The sequence below is a fragment of the Primulina tabacum genome, chromosome 1 (genome assembly GCF_025594145.1).
Source record: "Primulina tabacum isolate GXHZ01 chromosome 1, ASM2559414v2, whole genome shotgun sequence".
Taxonomy (NCBI): Eukaryota; Viridiplantae; Streptophyta; class Magnoliopsida; order Lamiales; family Gesneriaceae; genus Primulina; species Primulina tabacum.
Genome location: NC_134550.1, coordinates 46,257,128 through 46,272,475, shown reverse-complemented (window position 1 = coordinate 46,272,475; position 15,348 = coordinate 46,257,128). Strand labels below are relative to the sequence as shown.

At 30.0% G+C, this 15,348-nt stretch overlaps 1 protein-coding gene across 1 annotated transcript; it reads right to left on the bottom strand.

The window, feature by feature from the left end:
• Positions 1–538: 538 nt before the first annotated feature.
• Positions 539–1,661, bottom strand: LOC142519026 (LOB domain-containing protein 29-like). The gene is made up of 2 exons (XM_075621914.1): positions 1,266–1,661; positions 539–1,159 (listed from the first exon to the last, which is right to left on the bottom strand). The coding sequence occupies exons 1-2, from the start codon at positions 1,533–1,535 to the stop codon at positions 743–745; spliced, it is 687 nt and encodes a 228-aa protein (XP_075478029.1). The 5' UTR covers positions 1,536–1,661; the 3' UTR covers positions 539–742.
• Positions 1,662–15,348: the final 13,687 nt, after the last annotated feature.

Below are 15,348 nucleotides of genomic sequence, written 5' to 3'. Positions count from 1 at the left end.
ATATTCTTTAAACTATGAAAAGAACCACTAATTGTCAAAGAAATGGAAGGGATTGATTAATTTTGCAGGCGAAACAATGTATACCAAAAAGCCTAAACTACCATTACTCATTACTTTGAACTTCCACTTTACCACTCAAGCTCAACTTCACAGCCTTTTGCCAAAGTGAAACAAGGTAAAGTTAGGTATGGATTAATTTTCAAGTCCACCAAATTATGAAACGATGATATAATATTTATAAATATACGATACCCATAAATATTTTAAATGGTTAGTTAAGAATGTATCTCAAGAATTTAAATCTTAAAAATCTGAAGATATGTAACAGAGGATGGTGCTTTGAAGAAAAGATAGGGGCTTAATTAATTAGGCTAATGAAAAGAAATTAAGTTTAATCTCTTGATTAAGGCTGGTAATGGGGGATTAATACTCCTAATTATGATTTTTGGCAAAAAAAATGTTTAGTAATTAGCTGATCCGACCAGAAAACATAACAGTGTTATAAAAAAGCATGCTATTAGTTTATTCTACTGATAAATATATCCAAGATTGCACATTCAGAAAACTAAAACAATCATAGGGTAGATCGACTGACAGGAGAACATTTCTAGGGTTTCCAGCTTTCTAGAGGCAGCAGAAATGCTTGTCAGCAAAAGCTCTTTTTTTTTAATATTGGATTAAACTAATACAAAATTTCCAGAGAAACTTTACCCTAGATTTGTGTTTTATTGGTGACAGATGATTAAAATTCATGCTGAATGTATCTGAAGGCCACTGACTGAAGATCATCTTCATCTTGAAATGGCCATTGCCTGTTATTTGACTGCATTTGATGATCAAATGAATCCATGCTGTTAAATGATGAATTCTCCTCTGGGAGGCCTGAGTTTTCGTATTTCACAGAAGGGTTCAGATTCATGGATCCGTTTCCGTAACAGGCATGGTTAATGTTTTCGATGCTTTGGTGAAAGTTTGCGTCAAATTGGGGAATTGTGCCCTGATTTTGAAACGATAGCCACCAACTTTGAACATCTTGCGGGCAAGAGTGGCTTCCATTGTAGAACTTTTGATCATTAGGGTTTGGGGAATTGGAGCTGTTTATGATGCATTGAGCTGCTTGTTCCCTGAGAGAAGCCAGTTGGGCCTGTAAATTCACAACCTGAAAATCAAGAAAATCAGCCAAATGATCAGGAAGTCAAGAATTACATCTAAAACAAGATAAGACTAATCGAACACGAAGCTATAATATCAAAATTGAATCAGACCTGCTGTTGGAGTGAAAAAATGTGGGAAACACAGCCATAGATAGGATCCTGAAGCCTTGCCTGAGCTTCATACGAAATCGTCACCGCTGCTTCGCACCGATCGCTCACTGGAAGATGAGCAAGAAGTTTCGAAACGTTGCTGGCCCCGAAGACCTTATGTATAGCTGAAAAATGAGTGGCGCCTTGTTCATGGCAGAAATAAGGGGCAAAAACACAACCTTTGACACATTTTCTTCTCAGGAATTTGCAGGCGCCACAAGGAGAACCCATATATACCACCAATTTCTTGATTTTTTCGCTGGTCTTCAATTGGTTTTTTCAGTGATATTAATTGGAAATGATATATATATATATTTATTTTCTGTGGTTGGGGCAAGAATCATGATGCCATGGTTTATAAACACCAGAGGAAGAGGGAGATGGATCATATTTTATTGTGTAATTTATTACATCTGGTTCCCTTATTGGGTTACATGTTAGAAATATTTATTTCAAAAAATATATGTATCTTTAACCTTCCGTCCTAAATTGTATACTCTGATTTAAGATTCCATTCAGTATCCTTAAAGGACAAAAGAGCTAACACATCTGTTTGGTTGATGATTGGATTTTAGCCTGGCTTATATTTCCATTGTCAGAGAAAAAATTTCTTTTTTGCGAAATGATGAAAAATCCAATCTTTTTTAATCATCCATATTTCAAATGATAAATTGTAATTGAGAAAATCAAAAGAATTTTAAAATTTCTTTAGCTTTGGGTATATTGCAATTTCATGAACAATAGTTATATTTGTGGAGTATTTGTACAATGCGCAAAAAATGAAAACCTTTTACTGGAATTTCATCTCTAGTATTAGTTGGTGTCAATTTAGGACAGTGTCCGACTCTGTCATCGTAAGAGAAATTTCTTTGATGGCGATGGTGTGTAACTCTTAGCTGTAGTATTGTCAGCCTCTTCGAATTGAAAAAGGATCACATAAATCAGTCATAAAGGGAAAGTCCCTTCATAAAATTTTAATTAAATGCATGTGTAATTGTAAAGAAAAAATATAAATTTATATTTGTAAAGAAAAGTTATAATAAAAATCTATAATGGTTGTTATAACTTAAAAATATTCCAATGTATTTATTTCAAGCTGATTATATCATTAAATATATAAGTTTGGAAATTAAAAATAATTTTAAAAAATCATCCTTGTATAAATGCAAGCGTGACAATCCCACATTAAGATCGACGTTACGTTTATGTATATGAAAAATATTATATTAATTATAATATAATAGTCCACACAAAAAAATTATACATGGTTTAATGGAGAGTCAAAAACTTGTGTGAAACGGTCTCACGGGTCGTATTTTGTGAGACGGATATCTTATTTGGGTCGTCCAAGAAAAAATATTACTTTTTATGCTAAGAGTATTACTTTTTATTGTGAATATCAGTATGATTGACCCGTCTCACAGATAAAGATTCGTGAGACCGTCTCACAAGAGATTTACTCTAATGGAGAATTTCGTGAGGCACATACTTAGCCAATTTGTGGTCTATATTAATTAATTAATTAATGGTCTCAATGATTCTACAATAAATTAGTTAAGTCCCTAAAAATTACTCTGAACTTTTGCGCTTCAGAGTTTCATCATTATCAGATAAAAACAATGATAATCTGATTAGAATAAGATTAATTTTTATTTCTACTTTTAACTTTAGGGTTATTAATTTATTACCGACAAACTAATAGGAGGCTTGGTTTTAGATTTTGTACTCATTAAATTAAGTGTGATCCAGCCGTAGTTGCTAGATCAATTATTGGGTTGGAATTGCTATATATGAGATAATAAGCACATAATATTATATAGTAAATAAATTAAAATTATGGGTAAACATAACTATGGCAAAAACTTGTGTGAGACGGTCTCACGGGTCGTATATTGTGAGACGAATTTTTTATTTGAATCATCCATGAAAAAGTATTATTTTTTATGCTAAGAGTATTATTTTTTATTATGAATATCGGTAGGGTTGACCCGTCTCACAGATAAAGATTCGTGAGACCGTTTCACAAAAGACCTACTTCATAATTATATTTTGTTTAACTCTAATTGTTTTAGAATTCGAGCCAAACATTAGATAAGGTGATAAGACTGGAAAGTTTTATTTTCTTGTCAATGGTGATGTCGATTGTATATATATAAACATACCGTATATACACATACCGTTAACGAAAATTTCTATGAGAATTGAGGGGTTTTGTTCAAACTAACCTGAGGACATCATCTTCATGATACTTATGACGAGGTTATCGTCGCGATAGATTCAATCGCCACCATTATTAAAATATATCGAGTATTTAAACATATATTCGGACTAATATTAACTATTGGAGAAAAGACATTTAATGTTAGCTTCAATTCTAGAAATTCTGCCTTCTTGTTCCGGAATTCTGAGTAAAAAGTGCTCCGATAAAGAAATAATAGAAATGAAATACACAATGTGATTTTATTTAAATGGGGTATTAATGATTTACCAGTGGCGAAATAAATCGGAAATCTATGTATATACTCTGAGAAGTCATGAAAAAGTCCTAATAGTGCTGAAATAGAGATTGCAAGAGTAAATATTCGCCTGCGAAAACTTAATTCTGTGAGAGTTTTTTTCCGACATCACTTTATCTAGTTTAAAGAAAACATACAATCATTCTTCGAAAGAATCCAAACGTTTGCGATACCCAATTTGTATCATTTCATTTAATTACATAGTTAGAAGTATAATAATATCATTTTAAAAAATAGGGGGTACACAAATAGTAGAAAATAGAATAAAACAAAAGATAGTGACACGAGAATATAACCACATACAACTTGGGAAAGCACATAACATGGAGGGTTTTAAAGTAAAAGGTTTTTGTTTTTGTTTTATTTTTTTTAAGTATTGGAGGTCACACAGTTTGTCGAGCAACAATAGTAATACCATATTTAATTAATTATATATATAAATTATCATTAATCATTTTTCCATCACTTTCTTTTGTCACACAAGGGAGCCAACATGTAGACCTTACACACTGATTAATTAAATCATTGTCCATAAATTTAACTAAACTTTGTTGTATATGATAATTTTCCTATTTTTCTAGAATTATATTTTGATTTATGGGAATAAATTTTTTTGAAGAAATATAGCTCCTCATCAGATTTATTCGTATATGCTGATATAAAATGGATTTGAATTGAAGTTGGTATGATTGAAATAAATTATTAGTGTGATTGATTCGTTATAATTAGCTAGCTTGCATTGCTTAAGAAAAAATTGTTAGGAATAATTATCATTACCAAATATGAATTAAAATTGAAATTCTTAAATATTGAAATTTATTTTTAGAAGGAAAAAAACCTTGTAAAGCAAGCAAAGAATTTGATGGGTTCGAAATGACTCAAAATGTAGATTTAGCCGATAAGGACAAGACAAACATACAGTCATCAGTGACAGAACAATCGAAACGTGATACTTTTTTTTTTTGAATAGATCGAAACGTGATACTTGAATTTCAGTACAGTTTAAAATATTGTAGTTGTACATTTATCATCGGTTATAATATTTGGTAAAACAACAAGCATCTCATCCTGTATCGACGATGATTCAAGACCTATAACATCAATATATTCAAGTTTTTTAAGAGATGTATAATATTTTTTTAAAAAAATTAAAAATTAAATTTTAAAATCGCTAATATCACTTAATTAACTAGCTATGAATTTGATTATTGAGCATTGCTCGAATGTTTTGCGAAAATAATATATAATATTAATATTAACATTTTTAGTGTCTTTAGGGCCCCAAAAATGTGCAAGAACTGGCACAAAACAAGGAAAATGAACGTAATATGCATGGCACAAGCATCGATGAAAAACAATGGATCGAACATCGATATTCCCGTGAATGATTTAAATTAAATTCTCTCCGTCTTAATTATATAGATTTTTTTTTCGATTATCCTAAATATATACTCTAATTTTTAAATGTAGTAAAAAAAATTTATTATTATTTTAATTAATATTACTTTATTAACTAAATATTGCAAAAGATAACGATCGAAATAAAAAGTTTGTTCTAAATTTTATTTTTTATAATGATTTTTTTTAAAACATAAACTTGTCATATGGACGTAAATTGATTAAAATTATATATATAAAAAATGAAATAAAATCAGTCATGTGCTCGTATGGTGTGTGCTTTGTTACCTAATAATAAGACTAAATTAAAGTTAGGTTTTCTTGAGATACGCGACAATTAATTTTTTTTATCTTAATAATTAACACATGGTCTATCAGATGAATTCATATATATTTTTCATTCTTATTACATAATCACAGATACAGACAAAAATAATAAAAATAAAAATAATAATAATAATAATAAATTGTCGTTTTTAACAAATAAAAAAATGCATAAATGGTATCCATTTGTTATAATAAATAATATGTAAGGTTTTAATTAATAATAATGAGTCATGTGTACCTTTTTGGACAAGAGGACATGTTAAGTAATTGAGATATATCCTTAAAATAATGTATTATTATGTAAGGGATGAGTCCCAACTAATTTCTCAAAAGCAGTACAAAATATGGACTTATCTATTTAATTCCTGTTCAGCCTTTCAAATACACATCCTAATTTTTTAATTGGGGTTTTTGTTTGTTTTTGGAACACTTTTAATTACGCCACTGTGTACTCCTCACTGATAAGACACCCGGCTCCCTCTCCAAACTTTCAAATCTCTTTATTTGAATTTCTTGATAAATTTAAGACATTAGAAAGTATTTCTTGATTATAGTATATTCAAGCTTAATATATATACAGTTGTAATTCAAAAAATACGCTTTTGGGTACGTAATTTGGAAGACTGTGTTAAAAAATACAAAACAAATTTCAAGATTTCATTAGTGCAGGAGGAGAAGAACAGGATTTGAGACGACTTTGCGACCCAATTGTTGGAAGGAGTACATGAACATAGACAGTGACGGATCCAGAAAATATGGTTCTGTCCGGACTAAATTCTAAACTCTAAAATCTTTTAATATTTTAAATTGATTTACTCGGGTTAATATCATATTATTCCAAAATTATACAAAATTTACATATAATTTTTTTAAAAAAATAGGACAGCCCGGGTATACATAAATGTGGCTCCGCCGCTGAATATAGATGCCCCATGAATCAACTCCGATACTAGCTAGGATTATAATGATCTGAAAAAATGATATATATTTGGCACGATTAAGTTAATGAATGAATCACCAGAATGATGGATGTTAATGTTATATATAAAAAAAAGATTAGAGAGACATGGTTCGAAGTAGCTAGGTGTAGTTGGCTAATATATTTTAACAGCAGCGAGGACTACTAATGTGCCGAATTTTATATATTTCATTCGTACGTTACTTAAAATAAATATTGTTGGGATAAAATAATTGTCTTTTTTGTTATATAATTTTTGATAAAACAGCAAACATGGTCTTATAATTGATATCAGAGTCAATGATCACAGCTTTAATTTTCATTAATTTCAAGGAAGTGCAGTTATTGAGATAAAGAATTTTGGGGTAATAATTGTCATTTATTGTTAGACCAATTGAAACATAGCGCTTGAGCTGCTGTATATTTTAATAGTCTATAATTTTTGATAAAAAAATGACAAACGTTTCATACTTCAAACATTAAACAGATTCACGAACCAAAGTTAATTTTTCGGTATCATAAAATCATAATTGCATCCGCGTGCATATTGACAACGAGGTAGGGAATGTAAGTGGGGGGACAAATTAACGTCACACGTAGCTCCCATCAACTTTAAGAAAACCCAAAACAAATTACGAAAATAATAATAAAATTTATTCTTTTATTTGTACAAAAATTATATAGAATATATATATATATATATGTTTTATATATAATAATAGTACTTACTCCAAATAATTTAGTCGATATTGGCTTCTAGCTAGCTACTAATACAAACCGTTGGTAATCATTGAGCAAGACAAGTAGGTCTTTTGTGAGACGATCTCACGAATTTTTATCTGTAAGACGGATCAATTGTACTGATATTTACAATAAAAAGTAACACTCTTAGCATAAAAAGTAATATTTTTTTATGCATGACCCAACTAAAAGATATGTCTCACAAAATACGACCGGTGAGACCGTCTCATATAAGTTTTTGCCCTATTTATATATAAAAGTCGTCACATTTAACCAGCATCTAATAAGGGAGAGACGTGACTTCGATCTGAAACAAAACCCATATAATAATAATAATAATAATAATTAAAATGACCATACATTTAAAGAATCTTGGTCACATTAATCCTACTATTTAAAGTTTTAAATTTTATTTGATGAAATAAATTAATAAGGTCGTGTTTGGTATTAAAAAAAAAAAAAGAAAGTAATGATTTGAGAATCCAGGGTGGTGTTGGAGTGTGATTCGGACATCTGGCCAATCCGATTGCTAGTCAAGCAGACAAAGAGTTTGCACGTGGGTCCGACGCACGTGCGCGGATGATTGATTATTTATCTAATGTTCGATCTCTTTAATCATGATTAGGGGGTATTAAATTTGGTTCTCTCAATCTTAGCTGGTCTATGAAGAGCCATTACTTCTAAACAAATTTAGTTCAACAAATCCAACTAATTTTTTATCATAGGACTAACTTAATGTACTCATGTATTTGTATATTTATAATTATAACTACAGTTTATACCGTTGGGATATAATAATTGCTCATACAATAAGGTATAGTTTGGTACATGTGATAAGAGAGATATTGATAAATAATCCTACTTATCCCATGTTTGGTATCTTTTTAGAAAGCCCATGATATAATCATGGGGCCCGTGATAAATAATTTTATATAGGGATAAAATATCTCTTTTATGAAATGTGATAATTTTAATCTAATGATAAAAATACCACAAATGACTTAATTGCCCTCAATATATAAAAATCATAAACCATATTGTTCTCTCATTTCATTTGTAGGTAGATATTAAAATCAAATAAATATTTTTATTTATTTTTATATATTATATAATATGATAATTATATAAATGAACTCGAGATAATTATATAAATGATCTGTATAAATCTCAATAAAATTATTAGTGTCACTCGATTAACCTTAAAAATTTATATTTGACTAGACTCACAAAATTAAGGACTCAATTATCATATTATATAATATATAAAATTAGGTAAAAAAAATAATGCAAGCACTATCGGCGCATGAACAAATAAAAAATATGAACTCAAGCAACAACTTTGAAATTATAAAATTTATTAGGATAAGGTTAATTTGTCATTACAATCTACTATATAAATTTAATCACTCTTATTAAAATCATATCAAACATTAAATATAATATCATATATCTTATTTATCATTAACTTATCCTTATATTATATATCACATGTTTATCCTATTATGTGTACCAAACTATACCTTAAGTGACGTTTGAACTATTTTATGGTTTAAAATATTTGAAGTTTCACTGTTATTATCATCTATAGTTAATATTTAGTATAACGACAAATGTTTGATCTTACGTAAACCCATCATTCGATTTATATTATTTGTAACTAAAACTAATGTTTGATTCACATTAAATAATGTATAGATGACATAATACTCTAAATCTGAATCAGATTTATTTTACGATCTCGACGACAAAGAACAAGAAAGAAATTTATATCGTTGCTTGATGATAGAGGAACAAATTATATGAGGAGCTTCATTTTTTTTTTTTTTTTTTGGGATTAAGATACAAATTACAAGTAAAATATAGTTAACAACTCCCCCAAACACATTGATAGTCCTTAATTAAATTTAAAATGTAGTTCGAATAGGAGGCAAATTCTCAAGGTCCAAACATTATATATGGACGAAAAATAATATTTATTATAAAACATTGGAGGCGATGTCATTTCAAGAGATTTAATGAAGGATTCTTGAGAGGGACATTTTTGTTTTTGTTTTTTGTTTTTTTTGAAGAAGATGGACTGGACTTAACAATGGGTATTTCATGAACGTCGTATATGTTATCAAATTTTAATTTCAATCTACTGTGTTTGTTTTCGATGTGATGCTCATATGTCACTTATGCGACATGACACAATATAATACTGGCGTACATATGTAATGTAAAGTCAATATTACCGAAAAAAACTAAAATTTTTTATTGACAAAATCATAATATATATGATTAATATTGAAATTTGATCATAAATTATAATTTTATCAATCAAAATATATAAATACTACATTTTTCCCTAAAAATACATTAAAATATCTAATAAAATTTTGTTTCCTGACTCTAATATTTTGAATGGTTGGTCAAAAATTGCAAGAATCCAAAACTTGAATCGTAGAATGGATCCAAGAGAGGTTAACTTCTTCACTCGGCAATTGACTACAAGGAGACATGAAGCCGCTGATATACAAATATAGCTAATTAATATGCATAATTCCATTCAAAATTGTCATATTGTGCGCAGATTAATACCCAAACAGAGGAAAGTTTTGCTCCTTGAAAATACAATAATTAGGCAATTTTAAGTCCTATCAGGATTAAATACGTCCAGTCAAAATGTCATATCCACTTCTTTTTGTAGAAAGTTAGTAATACTAGCTTGGTTTTCTTCACATTTTTTCTTTTGTACGTAGGGATAGGGGAAAAAGTCTATATATAAATAGATCTATTTGGGAACAACATTGTATTTTCGTTTTATTATTCTTTATTCTTGATTTTTTTTCATCGAATATAAATAAAAAATTATTAATGTTGGGTACAATAATTATCCCTGCTTTGGTTGAGCGATAAAACCGTGGTGCTTGAGCTGCTTTGCGGTTTAAAAGATTTGAGTTGCACCATTACTACTACCTATAGCTTTTGGTAAAGCGGTAAGCGCTCGCTCCTAGAATTGATATCAAAGCCAAGGTTACGGGTTCGATTCCCATTGATTGCAAGGAGTGCAATTATTGGGAAGGAGATTGTTTGGTGCAATAATTGTCCCTTTTTAGTTGAGTGATCGAACCGTGGTGCTTGAGCTGCTGTGCAGTTTAAAAGATTTGAGTTGCACCATTACCACCAGCTATAACTTTTGGTAAAGCGGCAAGCGCTCGGTCCTACAATTAATTTTTTATTTCAAAAATTTGGTAGAAGTTTCTCAGTCATTTGATCAGGAAAAATAAACTATTAAATATGAATAACATTTTTTTACAATGATTTTATTTTTCAATTATATATATGAACAACATTTGTCACATAAACACAATATGAATAAAAAAAATATAATTAATATACAAATATCGTAATAATATCGAACTAAAATTGTAATTTGGAAAATTAGAAGACCTAAATAACACTAAACGAGGGAATTTGTTTTTCAAGATTTAAAGTCCCACAGTGCCTAAATACAGACGTCTACTCAAGGTCTTATCAACTCCTTTACAGAAAGTTGCTAATGCTTTCTTGATTTTTCATTTTCTCCTATACTATTAGGTTTAGTGGAGCCAAAATTATGGAACCTGCAGGTTTATTTCGAGGTCTTACTGTTTGTTTCCTTATATTATATATTTTTGTTCACAAAAGAAACATATTTTCTTTATTTCTAATTTTAAAGAAAAATAAACACACGAGGATAAAAGTATCTTTTTTTATTCTTTTTTTTTCGTTGTCTCCAAAATAGGTATGTGTGTGTATATATAAATGTGTACAAAAACTCATGTGAGACGGTCTCACGGGTTAATTTTGTGACACAGATTTCTTATTTGGGTCATTCATGTAAAAGTACTACTTTTTATGCTAAGAGTAGTATTGTGAATATCGATAGGGTTGACCAGTCTCACACGTAAAAATTCGTGAGACCGTCTCACACGTAAAAATTCGTGAGACCGTCTCACAAGAGACCTACTCATAACTGTGTGTGTGCGTGACAACTAATTTTTATTGGTTGTTAGATTATCACCATCATCATGCTGCCCCAAAAGAAAGAAAAAGAGAAGTCACTAAGCACAAATGGTTAATTGTATTATATATTACGTTCCTCGAGATTTGAGTTTCAATTTGTGGGTGAAAAATTGCACAACGCCGGGATGTTTAGGATGTTACGACATTGGTTCAATGCATATCCCGTGACCGTAATTACTCTCGATGTAGCATAGACCGTGCCCGAGAAAAATATGATGCAAGTTGTAAGAAAACTTATATCAATATGTGTAATTTACATAAACTATAGACTCGACGAAGGGTGAATGCCTTGATTGGGGATATTGGGCATACGTGAGAACAGGGGTATTTTGTTTTTTAACCTCGGTCAACTATTTAATTAAGAAAATGATATCTTCATGTGTATTTCAAATACACACGAGGATGTTATTTTTTTAAATAAATAGTTGACCGAAGTTATTTTGCAAATTTTCCCCGCGAGAACAACGAGGCATTGGTGCTTTGATTTCATGGGCTTCAAATTGTCCAATGTTTATTTCACCTTTTTAATAGCCCAACGTATATAAATTTATTGAATCTTTTTATTTCTTTTTCTTTTTTTCTTCTTGTTATTGAAAATATATTTTGTTATTTTCAATCAACGTTCTAATTTTCTTCAATATTTTGTTGATTTTTTGGCATTTATTTTCTACAAAATTAAGGCTCAATAATCAAATGAAAAGAACAAGACAATGAAATAACCCAACCTTCTACTCTATCATTCCAATTTATTCGTAAGGACACAAGTTTTGAACAAATCTCTGATTTGAAATATCTGATATTATATCAAGATTGAATTTAAAACTCGAAATATTCCATCTCTTAGGTTTCTTTCGTTCAGTTTAACGAATCATTTGTTATTTAAGGTTTGTATAAAGATTTGCAACTTTCTTTATAACCAACTAACATGATTAAAATAAGTAATTAAATTTTGTTTACCAAAAGGATAAGATAATTCGTTATCCCAAGAGAATGAAGCCATCCCCTTCCTCATGGGCCTCTAATGGCCAAGGATGTTGGACCACGTAGGTCTCTTGTGAGACGGTCTCATGAATTTTTATCTGTGAGACAGGTCAATCCTACCGATATTCACAATAAAAAGTAATATTTTTTCATTGATAACCAAATAAGATTTGTGTCTCACAAAAATACGACCCGTGAGACCGTCTCAAACAAATTTTTGCCCGATGTTTTTGCGTGTGATTAAGGTGAAATGCCCCTTTTTTGTTTTGTTTTTTAAATTATTTTTTTTAAAAAAATAGATGGCCAAATTAATCTGACAATCATTAAATAGAAAAATAATATATATATAAATAGAAAAATCTGATTTTTTTGAAAAAAATTCTAAAAATCACCAACAATCATATTTTTAAAATCCATCATAATTCTATAAATTATCCTCATTACCCCTTTAAAAAAATCAAAATTTATTTCACTTTCATTCCAAATTAAATGATGAAGATTTCATATTTTTTCATTTCATTTTCAATATAAATACGAAAATGGCCGATCCTTAAAGCAATGATGATCAATACTCATTCACCAAACTCTTTTCAATCCTCGATTGGTACGGTCTTTCCCAACCTCAATTCACAGACAAGCATATGTTGAAATTTATGTTTAACCAAACTCAATTCTCCCAATATCTCATCGAATTCCGATATCCGACTTTTGAAATCACGTATTCTAAACATAAGAAAGAAAGGAAAAGAAGGAAGGTCGTTGCTAAAGCTGACGATTGGATGAAAGCATCACAAAAAAACATTGGACGAAGATCATGTTGAACGTATCTCAAAGGCATGGTGCAACGGTTCTGGTAATCCGGCGTTTGGCACTGATCAATGAAATGCTAGGTTTTGGAGATTGGTTTGGAAGGGATATAAACATGACTTGCCAAAGAGATGCAAAATATGTACATGAGACAAAATGCGTCCACATTTCACATATTTTACGAAACAATTGTTCTCTTTCCAAAACAAAATAAGTGAAATAGAAGCACTTTTGAATCATCGTTTGAGATGAAAGTATTCTCAATATTTTATTTTACTTTAAATTTGACAAATTCCAAATTGGTTTTTCTTTAGTACAGTCCATGATCAGATGAAAAAGCTGAAGTATTAATAGTGAATATTCAAAGAAGTTTCGAGAAAGCTGAAAGATGTTGATAGTGAGTATTCAAAGGAGTTCTGGGATTCTATCAAGAAGTGGAAAGATATTGATAGCGAATCTTCTCCATCTCCACTCTCTACATGTGAAAACCCAAATATTTTTGGGAGTTGTAATTATTAATTGATAATAGACATGTATATGATTATTTTCGAATTATGTCAAATAATAATAAATTTGAAAATATTAAATAATACGTGGTATGCAGAAATTTTTACAAGCCAATAAATACATGAAATTCGAATTCTAGTACGAATACATATTATATTCGAAATTTAGGGCTGAATATCAACCTAATTTGCATGAGATATTGCATACAAGACAGTTTTCTCAACAAGCAAGCTAGAAAATTTGCACTATAGTCCAGATACGTTATAAATCTATATAAGAAAGCAGTCTACATTCAGCCATACAGTCCAGGAGAAAAATTTCGAAATTCAATACATGTTATACACGTTTTTATGTTACGATATTATGTATGGAAGAAGCATATCTAATTATGGAATAATATCTCAAATTATGGAAGAAGTATCTCGAAATTTTGGAAGGAATATCAACTGAATTATGGTAAGATTTTGACATCACCCCTATAAATACCAAAATACACTATTCAAAATTTCACATCATTCAATCACTCCAATTTTTCGAAATTGTGCTATCCAAATTCATCTAGTAGCGAAGCTCAGGTCCAAGGAGAATTCGAAAATCTTAGTACATGAACCTCTCCATGTTATTTTCATCAAGACCTGAGGTAAGTGAGCTCGTTTTAAAAGTATAATTTTCGTTCATGCATTTTCGTTTTTTTTCAAAAATTTGGTTGAGTGCAATTCTCATTCTACTATCTTATTGATACAATTATCATTTGTTTTATGTGTTGCACTTTGATGATTCGACTGGATATGAGTGGAAATCCCAATATGAAATATGTTATGATCCTTACAAGGTGAGATTGTAACCGTTATACGGCCTCATCCCTTTAGAACAGTAAAGATTAGGGATTGATATTAGTAAACCATGAAAAGTAGATGAATCTCAGTGCCTGGGTAAAAAATATGCTGATGATATGAATTGTGTTTGGCATGTTGTTTTCGAAATTTATGAAATTTATGTATGTTGTTATATATGTGCTCGAACTTCCCCCACTTACTGAGTGATGACCATATCACTCACCCCTTACTTTACTCTCCCTAGATAAGCCTGAAGAATAGATCGAAGAAGAGGATTCATACAACTTTTTTGGCCGGTGATGGATACATGAGAACATTAGTTTAAGTTTATGTTTTATTTAAGTTGTAAAACATTTTCATGTTATTTCTATCGTTTTGAGTTATTCTGCTGTATAAACAATGGTATTTATTTAATATTTATGATATAAATTGGTTTTAGTTTATACTATACTACGAGATTTGTTGTTTTCGATTATGTAATTACTAAACAACGTCGGTGTCGACTAACTCCAGTTTCGGGACATGACACTAAACCCTCCAATACACCCACCACTGATGAAAGAGATGACATGCAGGAAGTGCAAAACTATTAGATCAATGAGAATGAAGACCTTCAAGAGGATCATGAAAAGAGAACTATCAAAAGATCCAATCGCGATGGATTTGTTAAAATATGCAAGAAACACAAATGGAATGATAGGAAAAATACTATGCAATGGAGGATGCGAGTATGGCACTAATAAAAATGCATTATGCAAAAAATGAGCACTCTCTGGCAAATAAGAATGAAATAAGGGCAAGAGAGCAGGTAGATCGGATCATGGAGAAAAATGTTTACGATCCAAAACTGAGTGGTATGCAAGTCAGTATTTTATGAAAGATACAAGAACCAATTCTTCGTAAAAGATTCAATCATTAATTTATTT